Source organism: Denticeps clupeoides, chromosome 8 (assembly GCF_900700375.1).
Source record: "Denticeps clupeoides chromosome 8, fDenClu1.1, whole genome shotgun sequence".
NCBI classification, from domain to species: domain Eukaryota; kingdom Metazoa; phylum Chordata; class Actinopteri; order Clupeiformes; family Denticipitidae; genus Denticeps; species Denticeps clupeoides.
In genome coordinates, this window is record NC_041714.1 from 23,130,812 (window position 1) to 23,146,726 (window position 15,915).

A 15,915-nucleotide genomic window follows, 5' to 3' on the forward strand; every position below is an offset into this window, starting at 1 on the left:
TTGAAGACCAGACCATATGAGGCACCTCAACATCCTGAAGTCGAGCTGTGACAATTCTGCCACGATTTGGTGGAGCATTACCATCCATGAGCAGATGGGTTCTATGACGTCTCTGAGGTAAGAACGTGCAGTGACTGAGCCATGTAGGAGTCGGTTGCGAATGGTTTGTCTGGAAACCCTCGTACCCTTGCGTCTCGTAACCGGGCCTGCAGCTGTGTTACAGTTGCGTAACGAGTACATAGGTCCTGAGGTCCTGGTCATCATTGTGTTCTGTCACTCGTGGAGCTCCACTCCTGGTCTGTCATGAACTCTGCCAGTTGTTCTGTGTCTTGATGCAAGTCTGCTGATGACCCTTTGCGATGCACCAAGTTCACGAGCAACATCTGACTGGCTGCCACCGACCCCAAGGTGCCATGATACCAGCTTTTTATACCCACAGAATGTTGAAATTGATTGCCACATTGAGAAAGGTTGTCTTGGTATTGGCCCCAATATAAGACACACCTGTACACAAGGAGACCATTACATAGAGAAACCACAAAATGAGGGTTCTGTCACCCCCAATACAACTATCTCCCCTTCACAAAAATGTCTTGAAGTGAAACAAACACCGCATGCATGACGTCCAGTAAATCTCTCGCAATATCTTTAACATATTGTGAGTAATGTATATGAGATATGTAAACAGCATGAACTGGTGGAACTGGACGTTGCGCTGGGTCTCCTTGCAGCCGATCAGCCAGCATGGTTCCGCAGCAGCAACACGCATCATGGAAATACAGCAGCGTGCATTATGTTGCCATGGAGGTCTGTGCTGTTTACATCCGCTCAGGTTCATTCCAACTCTTTCATGTAAGCAACAGATTGGGTGTACATGCAACATAGTGAATTACTGTAATCTTTATTAAGGACTTCAGTAGTTGTTACAAATACATGTTTATTTCATGGAAAGCATGAGCTGAAATGAACACAGTTGATAAAGAGCAATAACTTTATTAACAAAAAATAAAAAAAATAAAAAGTCACCGTAGATTCACTGCAGGCTACAAGCTTGTTTATACTGGAAAAGTTTTTTTTTGCAGTAATTTCTGGGAGTCTGTATATCTGAAAACAGCATTATTGCACTAAAAACGAAGTCCACTATTCAACAGTAAAAATACCAATACCCTGCTTTCTATTAACTTTGATACCAAGCATTAAAAAAAGCACAGGATAAAGGAGAAAGTGCACGGGCACTTTCACACTCTTCCGCCCTTTAAAAACAAGCACAGCGGTGTTAGTAGGTGCATCACATGTACAAACCCATACATATTTTATTGCTTTTGCCTATAGATAGACTAAGAATAAGAAGTATTTAAAAAAGAAAAAAAATCACTCCGAACAAGAGATCCAACATCTAGAGCTTCCGCAGGAAAATCTAAATACATTCAAATACTCAAAAAAATCAGTTTCCTCGGGGAAGCAGCCATTTGAAACATAAAAACATAGCAACGTCAGATTCTGATTTAAAAAAAATAAATAATGAACCTCACTTAAAGGTAAACTGCCAAGACAACTGTGGTGCTCATACTAAATCTTTCCAAAAATAGACATCTGTAGATATTTAAATTAGTTATATATATACGCCCCATGTCCATGGCTGAAACGGACTTGAGAGGGGAATTCCGTCTGACTTCTAATGGCATTTGGCGGCGAAGCGGACCGACGGAATTCCAGCCCTCCAGGAGCTGTGGAAGGACTCGACGGAGGACAGCAGCTCCCGGGTCAGATGGCCGGCGCTGATCTGTCATTAGTGACTGTGGGCCGCAGCTTGACGGTGGCAAAGGGATTCCCTCCACTACAAAGGAACAGGGACAACGTATTACCACCGGAAAAAAGGAAAAATCACGTAAAAAAAACACTGTGAAGCTGAAATAATATTGTTTTTTATTCTTTATTTACAGCTGTGGGAAAGATGAAGATGAATCTTATAAACTTAGTTTGAAATTTGCAGGTTTGTATCTGTGTGAAATATAGCATGTTCTTTACATTCATCCATATCAGTTTACACTCAATTTACACTATTAAATAACATGAATATAATATTTACATTTATAAAGGATGAGACAGGCAAGTTAAAACCTCTCCCTCAAGCTGCATAATTACTTTATTATTATTATGCATAGATACTTTATTTCTAAAACATGACTAGCATCTCACCTTAGAAATGGAGGTTTGGAAATTCCATTTGCTAAAGCCTGTGAAACACACACACACACATACACACACACACACAACACCACCAACACACACACACACCGCAAAAATTAATTTTCCTGTTATTCTGCCAGATGACAAAATGTTAAAGTGAGGTCTGAAATTTCAGATGCTCGTCCCATGATCTAAACATCTGGAATCTCAACCATCCGGAAAAGCAGGCGCATCTCTACTGACAACTACTCACCACGTAAATAGTTCTGCAGACGGAGATTAAACAAACCACGAAAATAATTACTCACCGTGTTCATCAACGATAACAGAATCACGATATGTTCACCTCTTCCTGCCTTTATTTTTTTTAAACTTCTAACCTACAACCAACTAGGGGTGAAGTCAGGGTGCATCTGCTAATGTTCTCCCGCGGGTACGTCTTCGTCTCCGTAAACCACCGTTACGCCGTTCTCCTTCGCGTCAGTAAACCACCGTTACGCCGTCTCCTTCGTCACAGTAAGCCACCGTTACGCCGTCCTCCTTCGTCACAGTAACCACCGTTACGCCGTCCTCCTTCGTCTCCGTAAACCACCGTTACGCCGTTCTCCTTCGTCACAGTAAACCACCGTTACGCCGTCTCCTTCGTCACAGTAAACCACCGTTACGCCGTCCTCCTTCGTCACAGTAACCACCGTTACGCCGTCCTCTTCGTCCGTAAACCACCGTTACGCCGTTCACCTTCGTCACAGTAAACCAAAACCACCGTTACGCCGTTCACCTTCGTCCAGTAAACCACCGTTACGCCGTCCTCCTTCGTCACAGTAAACCACCGTTACGCGTTCACCTTCGTCACAGTAAACCACCGTTACGCCGTTCACCTTCGTCACAGTAAACCACCGTTACGGCGTTCACCTTCGTCACAGTAAACCACCGTTACGGCGTTCACCTTCGTCACAGTAAACCACCGTTACGCCGTTCACCTTCGCGTCAGTAAACCACCGTTACGCGTCCTCCTTCGTGACAGTAAACCACCGTTACGGCGTTCACCTTCGTCACAGTAAACCACCGTTACGGCGTTCACCTTCGTCACAGTAAACCACCGTTACGCCGTTCACCTTCGTCACAGTAAACCACCGTTACGGCGTCACCTTCGTCACAGTAAACCACCGTTACGCGTTCACCTTCGTCACAGTAAACCACCGTTACGCCGTTCTCCTTCGCGTCAGTAAACCACCGTTACGCCGTCCTCCTTCGTCACAGTAAACCACCGTTACGCCGTTCACCTTCGTCACAGTAAACCAGCGTTACGCCGTCCTCTCCTTCGTCACAGTAAACCACGTTACGGCGTTCACCTTCGTCACAGTAAACCACGTTACGCCGTCCTCCTTCGTCACAGTAAACCACCGTTACGCCGTTCTCCTTCGTGTCAGTAAACCACCGTTACGCCGTTCTCCTTCGCGTCAGTAAACCACCGTTACGCCGTTCTCCTTCGTGACAGTAAACCACCGTTACGGCGTCCTCCTTCGTCAGTAAACCACCGTTACGCCGTTCTCCTTCGTCACAGTAAACCACCGTTACGCCGTTCTCCTTCGTCACAGTAACCCGTTACGCGTCCTCCTTCGCGTAAAACCACCGTTACGCCGTTCTCCTTCGTCACAGTAAACCACCGTTACGGCGTCCTCCTTCGTGTCAGTAAACCACCGTTACGCCGTTCTCCTTCGTCACAGTAAACCACCGTTACGCCGTCCTCCTTCGTGTCAGTAAACCACCGTTACGCCGTTCTCCTTCGTCACAGTAAACCAGCGTTACGGCGTCCTCCTTCGTGCCAGTAAACCACCGTTACGGCGTCCTCCTTCGTGTCAGTAAACCACCGTTACGCCCATCAGGGCTCCAGACAGAGCTGCCCTCCCACTGACAGTCAAGTGAGACGTGAATTATTTCTTCTTTAAAAATGTAATTTTATCCAAATTTTCTTAAAATAGTTGTATTTGTCCTGGTTTGCGTGGTGCTTTAAGTAAACGTGGAGGTCTGTAGAGTGGACCGTTCTGGACAGGAAGTTGTAAACTCCACACTGACCGTGTTGTCAGGTGACAGGGAGGACAGCTCTGGCTCCTCTCGGTGGGAGTCGCTGTAGTCGGGCGGGGGCAGGAGGACGGGCTCATCGTCCAGCAGCGGCTCTTGGACGTCTGTCACTCTGCGGCTTTGCACCGGCGTTCCCACCCTGAGCACCAAACAGCAGCCTTACACTCTCTCTCACTCTCTCTCTCTACCACATCATTCCCATCTCCGCAGGCCTGCGGGCGGGGCTTACCGGTTCACCGCTGCCGGATCGCTGCACGGCCTGCAGTACGATGACGGGAACCAGCCTCGCCTGCAACGACAGCAAATAAAACCAAATCAGCAGCCGCATTTACACATTCTGACCGAATTTAATCACTGGCGAGGAAAAGAGAGGAATTCCACGGCGCATTCGCCGTCAGACCGCAGCCCAACACACGACTCCAGACAGGATCTGGTTGCTAAGAAACTGCCATTCCCTCAAACAGAATAAGCCTGGACTCGGCAGTAATTGCCAGGCATCAAAGTGAGCGGAAGTCATTTCTGCAGAAAAAAAGTTCTTCCACCACAAAAAAAACCCAAAAAAACATTTTATGGATTTCTGGAATATTAAAATGGGATAAAATAATACTGAATAAAAAACACAGCATTTAAAAGGACATAAATGTACTAAAAGATCAGACTACAACAATAATAGACATGCAAAAAGTACAAATAAAACAGAAAACAAGAATCATACGGCACTATTTCTTTAACAATGTATGTGGCGATTTAGAGCACCAGTGCAGAACTCTGGAGATCCCGAGGGTCTGAGGGCGTGGCCATAGCTCATGCATGCAGTCAGCCCGGCATGTGAAATATGTCCGTGGAACGAACAGCAGGCAGGGACTCGGTGACAGTCAGAGTGACACGAATGAAATGCGTTTCAGCCTCCGGGTCGCGGTTACCACGGCACAGGAAATTCTTCTGGCTGAACACCGGCTCATTGTTCAGGTGTCGCAACATAAATTCTGAACGGGCCGGATTAAACATGCTACTCAATCAAAGGGAGAACACACGAGTTTTCCGGGATTGTGCCCTCCTAACCACACTCACCGTCCCGTCTTGTCCATCTCCCCGTACAGCCAGCCGTCCTTCTCCTCGTGGACCAGCAGGGTGATGAGCTCCCCGTCGTCGAAGCTCAGCAGCGTGTCGTTATTCCCGGCCGTGTGTGGAAAGATGGTGACCACCCGCAGCTTCCTGATCATGGCGACACCACCGCTGGACACGGAGGCCGAGCCGGACAGGCTGCTGCTTCCCAAACTGTCCTGATCAGCCGACTCTGTAACAGACGAGCGTAGCCATGACTGCGGTCCTACAGGGGGGGACTGTCCCTGTAACTACTGACTAAGTCGCTCTGGATAAGGACGTCTGGTAAACGCTGAAAATGTAAATAAAGTCTAGACAGCTGGGTCCTTTCTCAACTTCTTCTGGGATGTCCCTGTCTGTAGTGACCCAAGGGAGGAAAACCAGCCATGAAGATGACAGATGGCCAAGGTAGACAATGGGCACGTGAGAATCACTCAGCAGTAATGCAGTCTAGTGGAAAACTGCCTAAAGATCCACCAACCCAGTGGGTTTAAATAGAGCCTCACATCCAGAACCACTGGGCCTACTGACTGACCTCAGTCTCGCACGCCCTTCAGATAACATATGACAAGGGGGAGCCTGGCGACACCCCATCAACACAAACATGAAATAGCTTCCAAATAAAGCGTTCTAGTTGAAAATGAGCAACCCTGTTCCAGCAGGTCCAGCAGAAATGCTAGAATACGCTCAGTGGAACAGAGAAATGGATCCAGACCCTCCCCTGACACCAGAGTTCGAAAAATCTGCATTTATCGGCCCCTGGGTGAGGAGGACCTGGAGCTCTGAATGGTGGCAATAGCATTAGCAGGCAGGCCTTCTGCTACAGGCTTTGACCTCTCAGCAGACATGCCTGAAGGCACCACGGCTGTGGACGAGGGTGGATCACCTGCACCCCTGCCTGAGAGACAAGGTCCCTGTGAAGAGGGAGACACCCTGTGTCCACGGGTACCATTTCTTCGAGGCACACCCTGCCTGACCCTCTCCAGTGTCGGTGAGATCAACTGCATAAAGGAGAATAAATTCCCTCACACAAGGTCCTCCTTCACATGAAGAAGGATGGGTGGCTCTCAGAGTCAAGACCTGACACACTCTCCAGTACAGATGGACAAGTCGCTGAATTGGAAAGGTGAAGAGCGTGAGAACTGAGGGGAGATGTTGTTGCCCCATCTCCTGGAGGAGAGGTTATCCCACACTTCCTGTGTTCTACCGAGTGAAGCGACTGAAAGGGAACCATGGGACAGTCTTGGTGGGTGGGTGGCATTAACGTTCCTCCACAAGGAACTGATGCCCTTGTGCGAACACAGACAGAATCGACATGGACGTGCCTGAGTTGTGGTCCACCGACAGCGGACTTCTGGGAGCGTCCTGCGTGAACATGCTGGCCAGTGGACTGGTCTGGGCCTTCAGCGCAGGAGCAGGCGGAGGAATCACCAGCTCCAGGTTGCTCTAGAATGGGAATAGAACCGTGGAACCATGATCCAGAGTGAATAGAGAGACAGTTTTTTATACGATATGCTAAATTGATGCAATCACACTTCTTCCGGAACAACCGCCTGCTTTGTTCTGAGTTTTATCGGCGGTTTGATGCTCTTATCTCAGAGTTTTAATCATTGCTTAGATAAGATAAACATGGTGAAGTCCTAAAACGCCTCCACGCTGTCTTCACCTGGCTCCGTATCTCTGGATTCCTCACGCCGTGGCGCTCCATCTGCGGCGAGGTCTCCGGGGTGTGCAGACCCTCGATCATGTTCATGACCGAGTCGGGCACCTGGGTGCCATCGCTGCACTTGTCGTGCCAGTTGGGGAGCTTCTCCGCCAGCATCTCCCTGGCCTGCTCCGAACCACAGAGAAAAGGCGGTGGAGAAACAGAAAGACTCCGAGGGTTTCAGTTTTCACCAGCGCTGAACTATGTGACTCTTCCAGCCGAGCCAGTTGTTAATAAAGAGACGTCCTGGGATACTGGTTCTAGAACGTCGTTCTGCTTACCTTCTCATGAAAGTCTGATATCTGGGAGGTGAAAGCCCAGTGCTTGTCCACCAGGAAGCAGAATCGCCTCTTCTCCTCCATCAGCGCCTCCCGGCAGCCATCGGCGATGAATCTGTGCATCTCCGTTTGCCGTGACGAGATCGCCTCCAAACACTGCAGAGAGCAAAAACCCGTCAGGTCTGGACGGGCCGGGACCGTGCGGCGGAGGGGACCGGTGGAGATGCAGAGCGTGAAGAGAATGGAAGCTGCCAGGAGGGCACTGTTTCTGACCAGTAGGGCGTGTCCCCGGAGCTGGAGGAGGGGCTTCTTGTTCCTGACAGTCGTCATAGCGACGGTGAAAACGGACCGCCTCCCCAGTGTCCGTTTCTATCGGTCATCAGCAGTACCTTGCTGGTGTCACCTGCTGCACCACAACACCAGAGACTGGACACATCTCCTCAACACCAACTTTCACTGGTTGTAGAAATGTATAGGGCCCTTACGCGGGTCCTTGAGGACGCCGGGGATTTTCCTTTTGAGGACGACAAATTTAATGTGCCTCAATTCTGCAAATAACTGCTGAAGTGTAATAAACACACGCATACAATTAAAAATGCATATTACAAATACTGCAAATATCCAAACCTTTCCTAGCATCACTTTAGTATGAAAACCATGTACTGATTTGAGACTTCGATTCCACTTCACGCTCCGCTTCGCCATTTACAAAAAGTCGTAGGTGGCAAATTATATGCTAATTAAATTAGAAACAGAGAAACCACAGAGTGGAGAGAACACACTTGGACGTGGAGTCAGCAGTCGGTCTGGAGCTCTGCTAATCCTGAAGCCACGAGGAACCATGAGGCTCGCCCTCCCCACCCGCCGCGGAGAAAAGGAATTTCAACACCAGCACACCAGCTCAAGAGATAAACACAGAGCCCGAAACGGCGAGCCTGGTGGAAACCGCGTAGACGGACATGTTCCTGCTGCTGCACCCTTCAGAATCCTTTATTAAAGGCATCTGCATGCCGGGCATGGTAGCGCTGGGGTGCCCGCAGCAACGTGGGGTGCCGGGGGGATGAGAAAGCAGCCACCCTGCCCTCATACATTAGAAATAATTACACAACAACAAGGGCTGGGTGAGAATTAACTAGCAGGAGGTCCTTTCATGTCGCTCTCTGCTTATTTTATAAATCCAGAAGTCATACTTGATGTTGCATGTGGGGAGGCTGTAGGCCTATTTACTGTAAATGTCTTTTCAAGGCACAAAAGCACAGCTCCTGACCCTGAATACGGGCTATATATACGTTCTCTCCACCAGGAGACGGGAGAAAAACACACACACGCCTCCGCTTGTCAAGCCGTGCATGAAGTGACCAGCAGAGTAAACCACCAGCCATCAGCAGCTCCAGGCTTCAATCAACTAGCAATCCAAACAGCACGGACCAAACAAGCTCCATCGGTGGTAGTTGCGAGGACGTGGAGCCTCTGCGGAATGGACTTGTTGTAACAGCACATCCAACAGAAGCTTGTCGGATGGAGATCTGGGGAATCTGGAGGCAGTTTGTAGCTCCTCTGCAGGACTGGACTCGCTTCGGGCATCAATAAGCCTTGGGGAACCGTGTCCTGCTCACTTCTCCTTCACGCCAGGATCATATACCGTGAACACACTCACCTCGTTCTCTTTGATCTCATATTTGGTGGAATGTTTCCCTTGACTCTTCCTCTTGAGCTTCTTCAGGTCAGAGTGTGAGCGCTCCAGGGAGTCCTGCTTCAGCTTGTGCTCGGACTGGTAGCGTTTGAAGGTGGCCTGAGGAGCACAGAGATTCACCGAGTCAATCGGCGCCATTCGGGTGGATGAACCGATTCGTTTCTAATGGAGTCGGGCAGCAGCCTTGGCAGGAGCCAATCGGGATACTCCCTACACTGAAGAGCTGCTGAAGGCCTCTGCTCCATCAGAAATGATCCCACTGCTGCATCAGACTAGAAGGAATCCTCAACACTCGAGAACACTGACCGTCATGTACTTCACATCCAGCTCCGTCTTCTTTTCCAGCTCGGTGATGATCTCTCTGTGAAACTTCTTAAACTGCGAGCAGAACGGCAAAAAGGAGACCCTATAACAGCGCGAGCTGACCAGCATTTCTGTTCTTCACGTAAACGCTGTGATGCGGACTCTAAAGCTCATTTATATTTTATATAAAGTCTTCGTTCAATGGCGAACTACAGGGAGGAAGTGAAAATAGCAACATGGTAAATGCGTCCAGGGAGTAAATTAAAAATAAAGAGCTATTCTTCTCTACCTTGATTAGACGACTTCTCTTTTATTTTTTGAATATGTGCATGTACTTACAATTTCATCCAGCTCGGTGTGGATCCTCCTCTGAGTTTCTGAGATCTCCATCAGGACCACTCCTGAAGGAAGAAGAAACGATAGACAGAAAATAAAATAATAAAAAGTCTGACCGATCCCCACCAGCCATAATGTTTCTCATTTTTAATTCACGTGTAATTATTCGATATTTTAATGTGATATGAGCTGCACACTCACTCATTCTGCTCAGGATGAGTTTAAAAACACCCACATGATGTCGCCAGTACATAACGAATTTACGGATTCATCGAATTTGTCCGTATATCATCAGTAGCGACGAATGGCTTCTCTCCAGCGGTGCGTCTGCATCAATAGATCAATATAATTCCATGCATCTAGAACGGTCATCTGTCCACGCCCAGACTAAAGTAAACACCACTGAAAGGGCATCAGAGGGCACCGGGCGCCACAAACGACTATATTTAGATTTGGCTGAATATTAACCAGGAACTGTAAGGGCAGAAGTGGGTAGTTTTACTGGAAATTGATTTAGATCATCCAGAGAACTGGTAAAGTGGGGGAAAAAGATGACGTTTATGCTCTCTTGCCTTTATTGGAATGAATCCCTTGTATCCTGAATGAGTTTCTTTTAACTAAGACTTCAAATGCAGGGTGACGTGAGAATGAATGAACACTCACATGATGCTCCAGCTGAATATTTTCCACTTTCATGCCACCCGTTCTTCTTTAATAATATATATGCATATACACAGAGAGAGGCGGATTACAGGAACAGGTTGTGAGGGCCAAACATCTTTAGAAAAGACACCAGAGTTCAACACAGAGCGAACAAACAGAGGAACAAAAAGGCCTGAACATGACAATGAACCCGAGCCCCGGGAGAGGAATCCAGAGCGCAGGAAACAACACCCACGTCAGGTCAGAATATTCCAGTGGTGGAACAGAGGTGCTGCCCTGATATCCCACTTGCCATTTAAAGGTCATCGGGAGCCGCCTGGACAAGCAGCCTTTGTGCTGCGTGTTATCGCGGTGAAAAAGGTCCAGCCAGTCACTTCAAGATTTAAAGTCACAGAGCACGAGAGTCAGGACCTGCACTGGGGGCTTAACTGCTGGCATGATATACAGTGGCAGTCGATATGGCACACACACACACACACACACACACACACACACACACACACACAGCTGTACGCAGTCTGATAAGGACCTAGTGGGGTTTACACTCCCGTCATTATCCGGCATGGAAAACGCACACGGTTACGCAAAATTGTGATTATTTTACCACCAGGTCCCCCTGAGAGGCTACTAAATTACAACAAAATACGAAATTATTTCCTCGTCTGGAAAACTGCCTACTGCCTCTCATGGCCACTTCTAATAGATTTTTTTAAATCAATATTTATTGATCATCCTGTGTTTGCATCACATATGTCACGTCTTATATTGCTCTACCAATCTTGAACAATAATCACCTTTTGCAGTGATGGACCTTTTTCATGGTGTCACACAGGTGAATTTGTCTGAAAGTTGAGTCGTGGCGACTGGACTTTCTGTCTTTAATGTAGAGACGTTTCATGCTGCGTTCAACCTGAAGGAAGTTGAAGTTCTGCTGTGGACGCAGAATGAAACGTCTCTACATTAAAAAGACAGAAAGTCCAGTCGCCACGACTCAACTTTCAGACTTTCTCATGGTTCTATATGATCTACTGATAACGTGAGGAGTTAACTCCTCCTCCTCCAGGCCACACTGCTGCGGATCTCATGAAGACCTGAGTCTGGGACACACACACGCGCACACCACACCACACACACACACGCACACGCACACAACAATCTGCTGCACAGCGATTACTTGGTGAACAGGAACAAGTCTGAACAAACTTTCTCCAAAAACACAGTGCGTAGATCTTCCAGGAAGCAGGGTGGGGCAGAGGGGTCAGAGTTCACGGCAGCAGATTGATCATCATTTGCGATGAAACAGACGAAAGTCTGACGAAATGACAAAAGAATTTCCGAAACGTTCTAATGTTTGAGTCCTTTGTTCTCTTCCATTCGTGCTACTGGAGATGTTGATGACCCGGGTTCTACACGCCAGAACCGGGACAGGCGTGTATTCCGCCTCGGAAATCTGACCAGCAGAACGCCGGGACTCTGTCTCAACTTGCCACGGAAGGTGGAAGTAACACACAGCCCAGCCAGAAGACGGGCGCGGACCCGAGCCCCGCCCGTGTCTGCTCTGGCGGGACACGCGTTTGTCCACTGCTATCATTAATGAGTGGAATCGTTCATTACAGATCACATGACTGGACAGGTTTTTAATCCTTACAGCGGCCACGCCCTCCACTTCCTCGTCCCGGACCACATCCCACTTCTCACGTCATTTGTCTCAAGACATTTGCACCGCTAGCGAGTCTGTGGGGAGCCATGTTTCGGTGTGGGCACGCTAGTGATGGTCCCAGCCCACACGAAGGAGAGGACACCCCAAACTCCAGCCTCTTCGTCTCTGGACGCTCTGCGTGTCTCTGGTCCCGCCGTCTGGACCGAGACGCTTGCCAGCAGGCAGCAGGACGCGCATCACAGGAAGCTGCAGAGATGCATCGAGACGGCCGCTGCCAACGCCAGGCCTGCGGCGCCCCGAACCGCAGGAGAGAACGTTCCAGACCTCCATCCACCGCGTCTGGAACCGCCGAGAGATGAAGCAGCATCGCCACTGATTTATACACACGCACACGCACACACACAGCGACACACACCTCTACATACACACACACACACACCTCAACACAGCGACACACACACACACACACACCTCTACAGACATACACACGCACACACACAGCTCAACACAGCGACACACACACACACATCTACAGAGACACACACACACACCTCTACAGACATACACACGCACACACACAGCGACACACACACATACACACACACAGCTCAACACAGAGACACACACACACACGCACACACACACACCCACACACAATACACACGCACACACACAGCGACACACACACATACACACACACAGCTCAACACAGAGACACACACACACACCTCTACAGACATACACACGCACACACACAGCTCAACACAGCGACACACACACACACACACATCTACAGAGACACACACACACACCTCGACCGACACACACACACACACACACACACGCACACACACACACAGCTCAACACAGCGACACACACACACACACACATCTACAGAGACACACACACACACCTCTACAGACATACACACGCACACACACAGCGACACACACACATACACACACACAGCTCAACACAGAGACACACACACACACGCACACACACACACCTCTACAGACATACACACGCACACACACAGCGACACACACACATACACACACACAGCTCAACACAGAGACACACACACACACCTCTACAGACATACACACGCACACACACAGCTCAACACAGCGACACACACACACACACATCTACAGAGACACACACACACACCTCGACCGACACACACACACACACACACGCACACACACAGCTCAACACAGCGACACACACACACATCTACAGAGACACACACACACCTCGACCGACACACACACCTCAACACAGCGACACACACAACTCGACATACACACACACACATACTCAGGACACTGCCATTTTCTTTGACAGCGTATCAGTAGGAATACGCAGCAGCAGAACCGATATAAAAACCTGACAACCACAAACAGGACGAGTCGCGCGTAATTACATTTCATGCTGCAATAATCAATAATTAAAAATCTATTACATGCAGCCTCTCAGACCCGCGCTGGCGGAGCGATTGCTCTTGCGAGGAGGTGAAGGCCGACGCCCAGAAACTCACCCAACTCTCTGGAGACGGGCGAGACGGCCGCGTTCTCCCCAATCCTACAGATGCCGTCGAAATAGGCCTTACCAGCCAGCGTCATCGCTGTAACACACACAGCACACGGGTCTGGAGGGGAAAACACACACACACACACACACCTCCCTACCTACCTATACACACAGCTACCTGAACATCTACACACCTATACACACACACCTCCCTACCTACCTATACACACACAGCTACCTGAACATCTACACACCTATACACACACACACCTCCCTACCTACCTATACACACACACACACACACACACACCCCCTCCCCCCCTACCTACCTATACACACAGCTACCTGAACATCTACACACCTATACACACACACCTCCCTACCTACCTATACACACACACACACACACCTCCCTACCTACCTATACACACACAGCTACCTGAACATCTACACACCTATACAGACATACACACACACACACACACACACACACCTCCCTACCTACCTACACACACACCTACCTGAACATCTAAACACCTATACACACACCTCCCTACCTACCTATACACCTACCTACCTGAACATCTACACACCTATACACACACCTCCCTACCTACCTATACACACACAGCTACCTGAACATCTACACACCTATACACACACACACACACACACACACACACCTCCCTACCTACCTACACACACAGCTACCTGAACATCTAAACACCTATACACACACACCTCCCTACCTACCTACACACACACACCTACCTGAACATCTACACACCTATACACACACCTCCCTACCTACCTATACACACACATCTACATACCCCATATATATACTTACCGGCCACAGACTTCTCATAACTCTTGCCCAAGTTGACCAGGTTGCGCAGCGCCGGGTTAAACTGTTCCACCACATTCTGAAGGGGAGAAAAAAGCTGAGATCATCTCCAACTTCTACTTTTACAACAAGCGCCACAGTCAGTGCCGAATAAAGATGTTTCTTCAACTGCTCGTCTGGCAGAGTTAGTGTTGCGGTCCCCAGTTGTACCGTCCCGTTCCTTATCAGAGAACCTGGCTGGAGAACCTCCACACAGGTAGGAACCTCCAGGACGAGGAACATTTCAATCATTTACTCCCTTCAGCAGGATCCTGGAGAGCAAAGTCCGGGCGAGAGGACCGGCAGGCCGACAGGAATGCAGGTGTTGAGCAAAGATGGAGAAATGGTTCCTCTTTCACCTCCCCAGACACACCCTCGCACAACAATACAGGGCCAGGTATGCACCCCCAAAACAGGTTCCTGTCTCTCCCTGTCCCGAGCCGAGCCGAGCCGCACACTCACACTCACACGTGTAATTTACACTATTAGAATAAAAGGCCGAACACGCACCGAACACGCTGGACTCATTACGCAGCGTCCTGAGACGTTATAACGCGACATAACGCAGCGCTTTCCTTTACCTTGTAGGTACTTTCCGTCAGCTTGTTCACGTCGTCCGGGTCTCTGGACATCTCGGCGGGCGTCCAGCGGCGGAAAATCCCCCCTGTGTTTCAAAACGCTCGGATAAAATTTAAAAGAGACATGAGCCGCGTCCGCCGCGCACACCAAGCGAATATGAGTCAGCGGCGGCGCGCAGCGCGCACACAACTTCCCCGGGCGCGTCCGCGGGAGCGCGGAAAGGTGGGACGCGTGACGTCACGGCCGCCGGCGCGCAAGGTGCGCCCATTCATACCAACTCGTAACGAATCACAGATCCTTATAACAACGTCGACAATCCACAATCAACTTTACTCTCTACACGCGTTCCTGCTGACGTCATGTGTCGTCGTGACGTCACGGCCGCTGGCGCGCAAGGTGCGCCCATTCATACCAACTCGTAACGAATCACAGATCCTTATAACAACGTCGACAATCCACAATCAACTTTACTCTCTACACTTGTTCCTGCTGACGTCATGTGTCGTCGTGACGTCACGGCCGCTGGCGCGCAAGGTGCGCCCATTCATACCAACTCGTAACGAATCACAGATCCTTATAACAACGTCGACAATCCACAATCAACTTTACTCTCTACACTTGTTCCTGCTGACGTCATGTGTCGTCGTGACGTCACGGCCGCTGGCGCGCAAGGTGCGCCCATTCATACCAACTCGTAACGAATCACAGATCCTTATAGCAACGTCGACAATCCACAATCAACTTTACTCTCTACACTTGTTCCTGCTGACGTCATGTGTCGTCGTGACGTCACGGCGCGCAAGGTGCACCCATTCATTCCAATTCATAGCGAAATACAGATCTCTCGCGGTCGTCTTTATAACAACGTCGACACTCCATAATGGGAAAAACGAAGCCCC

The 15,915-nt window shown here is 49.3% G+C and overlaps 1 protein-coding gene across 2 annotated transcripts; it reads right to left on the reverse strand.

The window, feature by feature from the left end:
• Positions 1-1,359: 1,359 nt before the first annotated feature.
• Positions 1,360-15,445, reverse strand: LOC114795416 (brain-specific angiogenesis inhibitor 1-associated protein 2-like protein 1). Of its 2 annotated transcripts, XM_028988652.1 has the most exons (14): positions 15,019-15,441; positions 14,402-14,477; positions 13,559-13,645; positions 9,695-9,756; positions 9,359-9,430; positions 9,017-9,151; positions 7,363-7,515; positions 7,043-7,207; positions 6,702-6,822; positions 5,344-5,569; positions 4,502-4,561; positions 4,267-4,411; positions 2,200-2,237; positions 1,365-1,837 (listed from the first exon to the last, which is right to left on the reverse strand). In XM_028988652.1, the coding sequence occupies exons 1-14, from the start codon at positions 15,067-15,069 to the stop codon at positions 1,765-1,767; spliced, it is 1,464 nt and encodes a 487-aa protein (XP_028844485.1). In that variant the 5' UTR covers positions 15,070-15,441; the 3' UTR covers positions 1,365-1,764. The 2 variants fall into 2 exon arrangements, with proteins under 2 accessions (XP_028844486.1, XP_028844485.1); XM_028988653.1 differs by lacking the exon at positions 4,267-4,411 and having other exon boundaries at positions 1,360-1,837; positions 15,019-15,445.
• Positions 15,446-15,915: the final 470 nt, after the last annotated feature.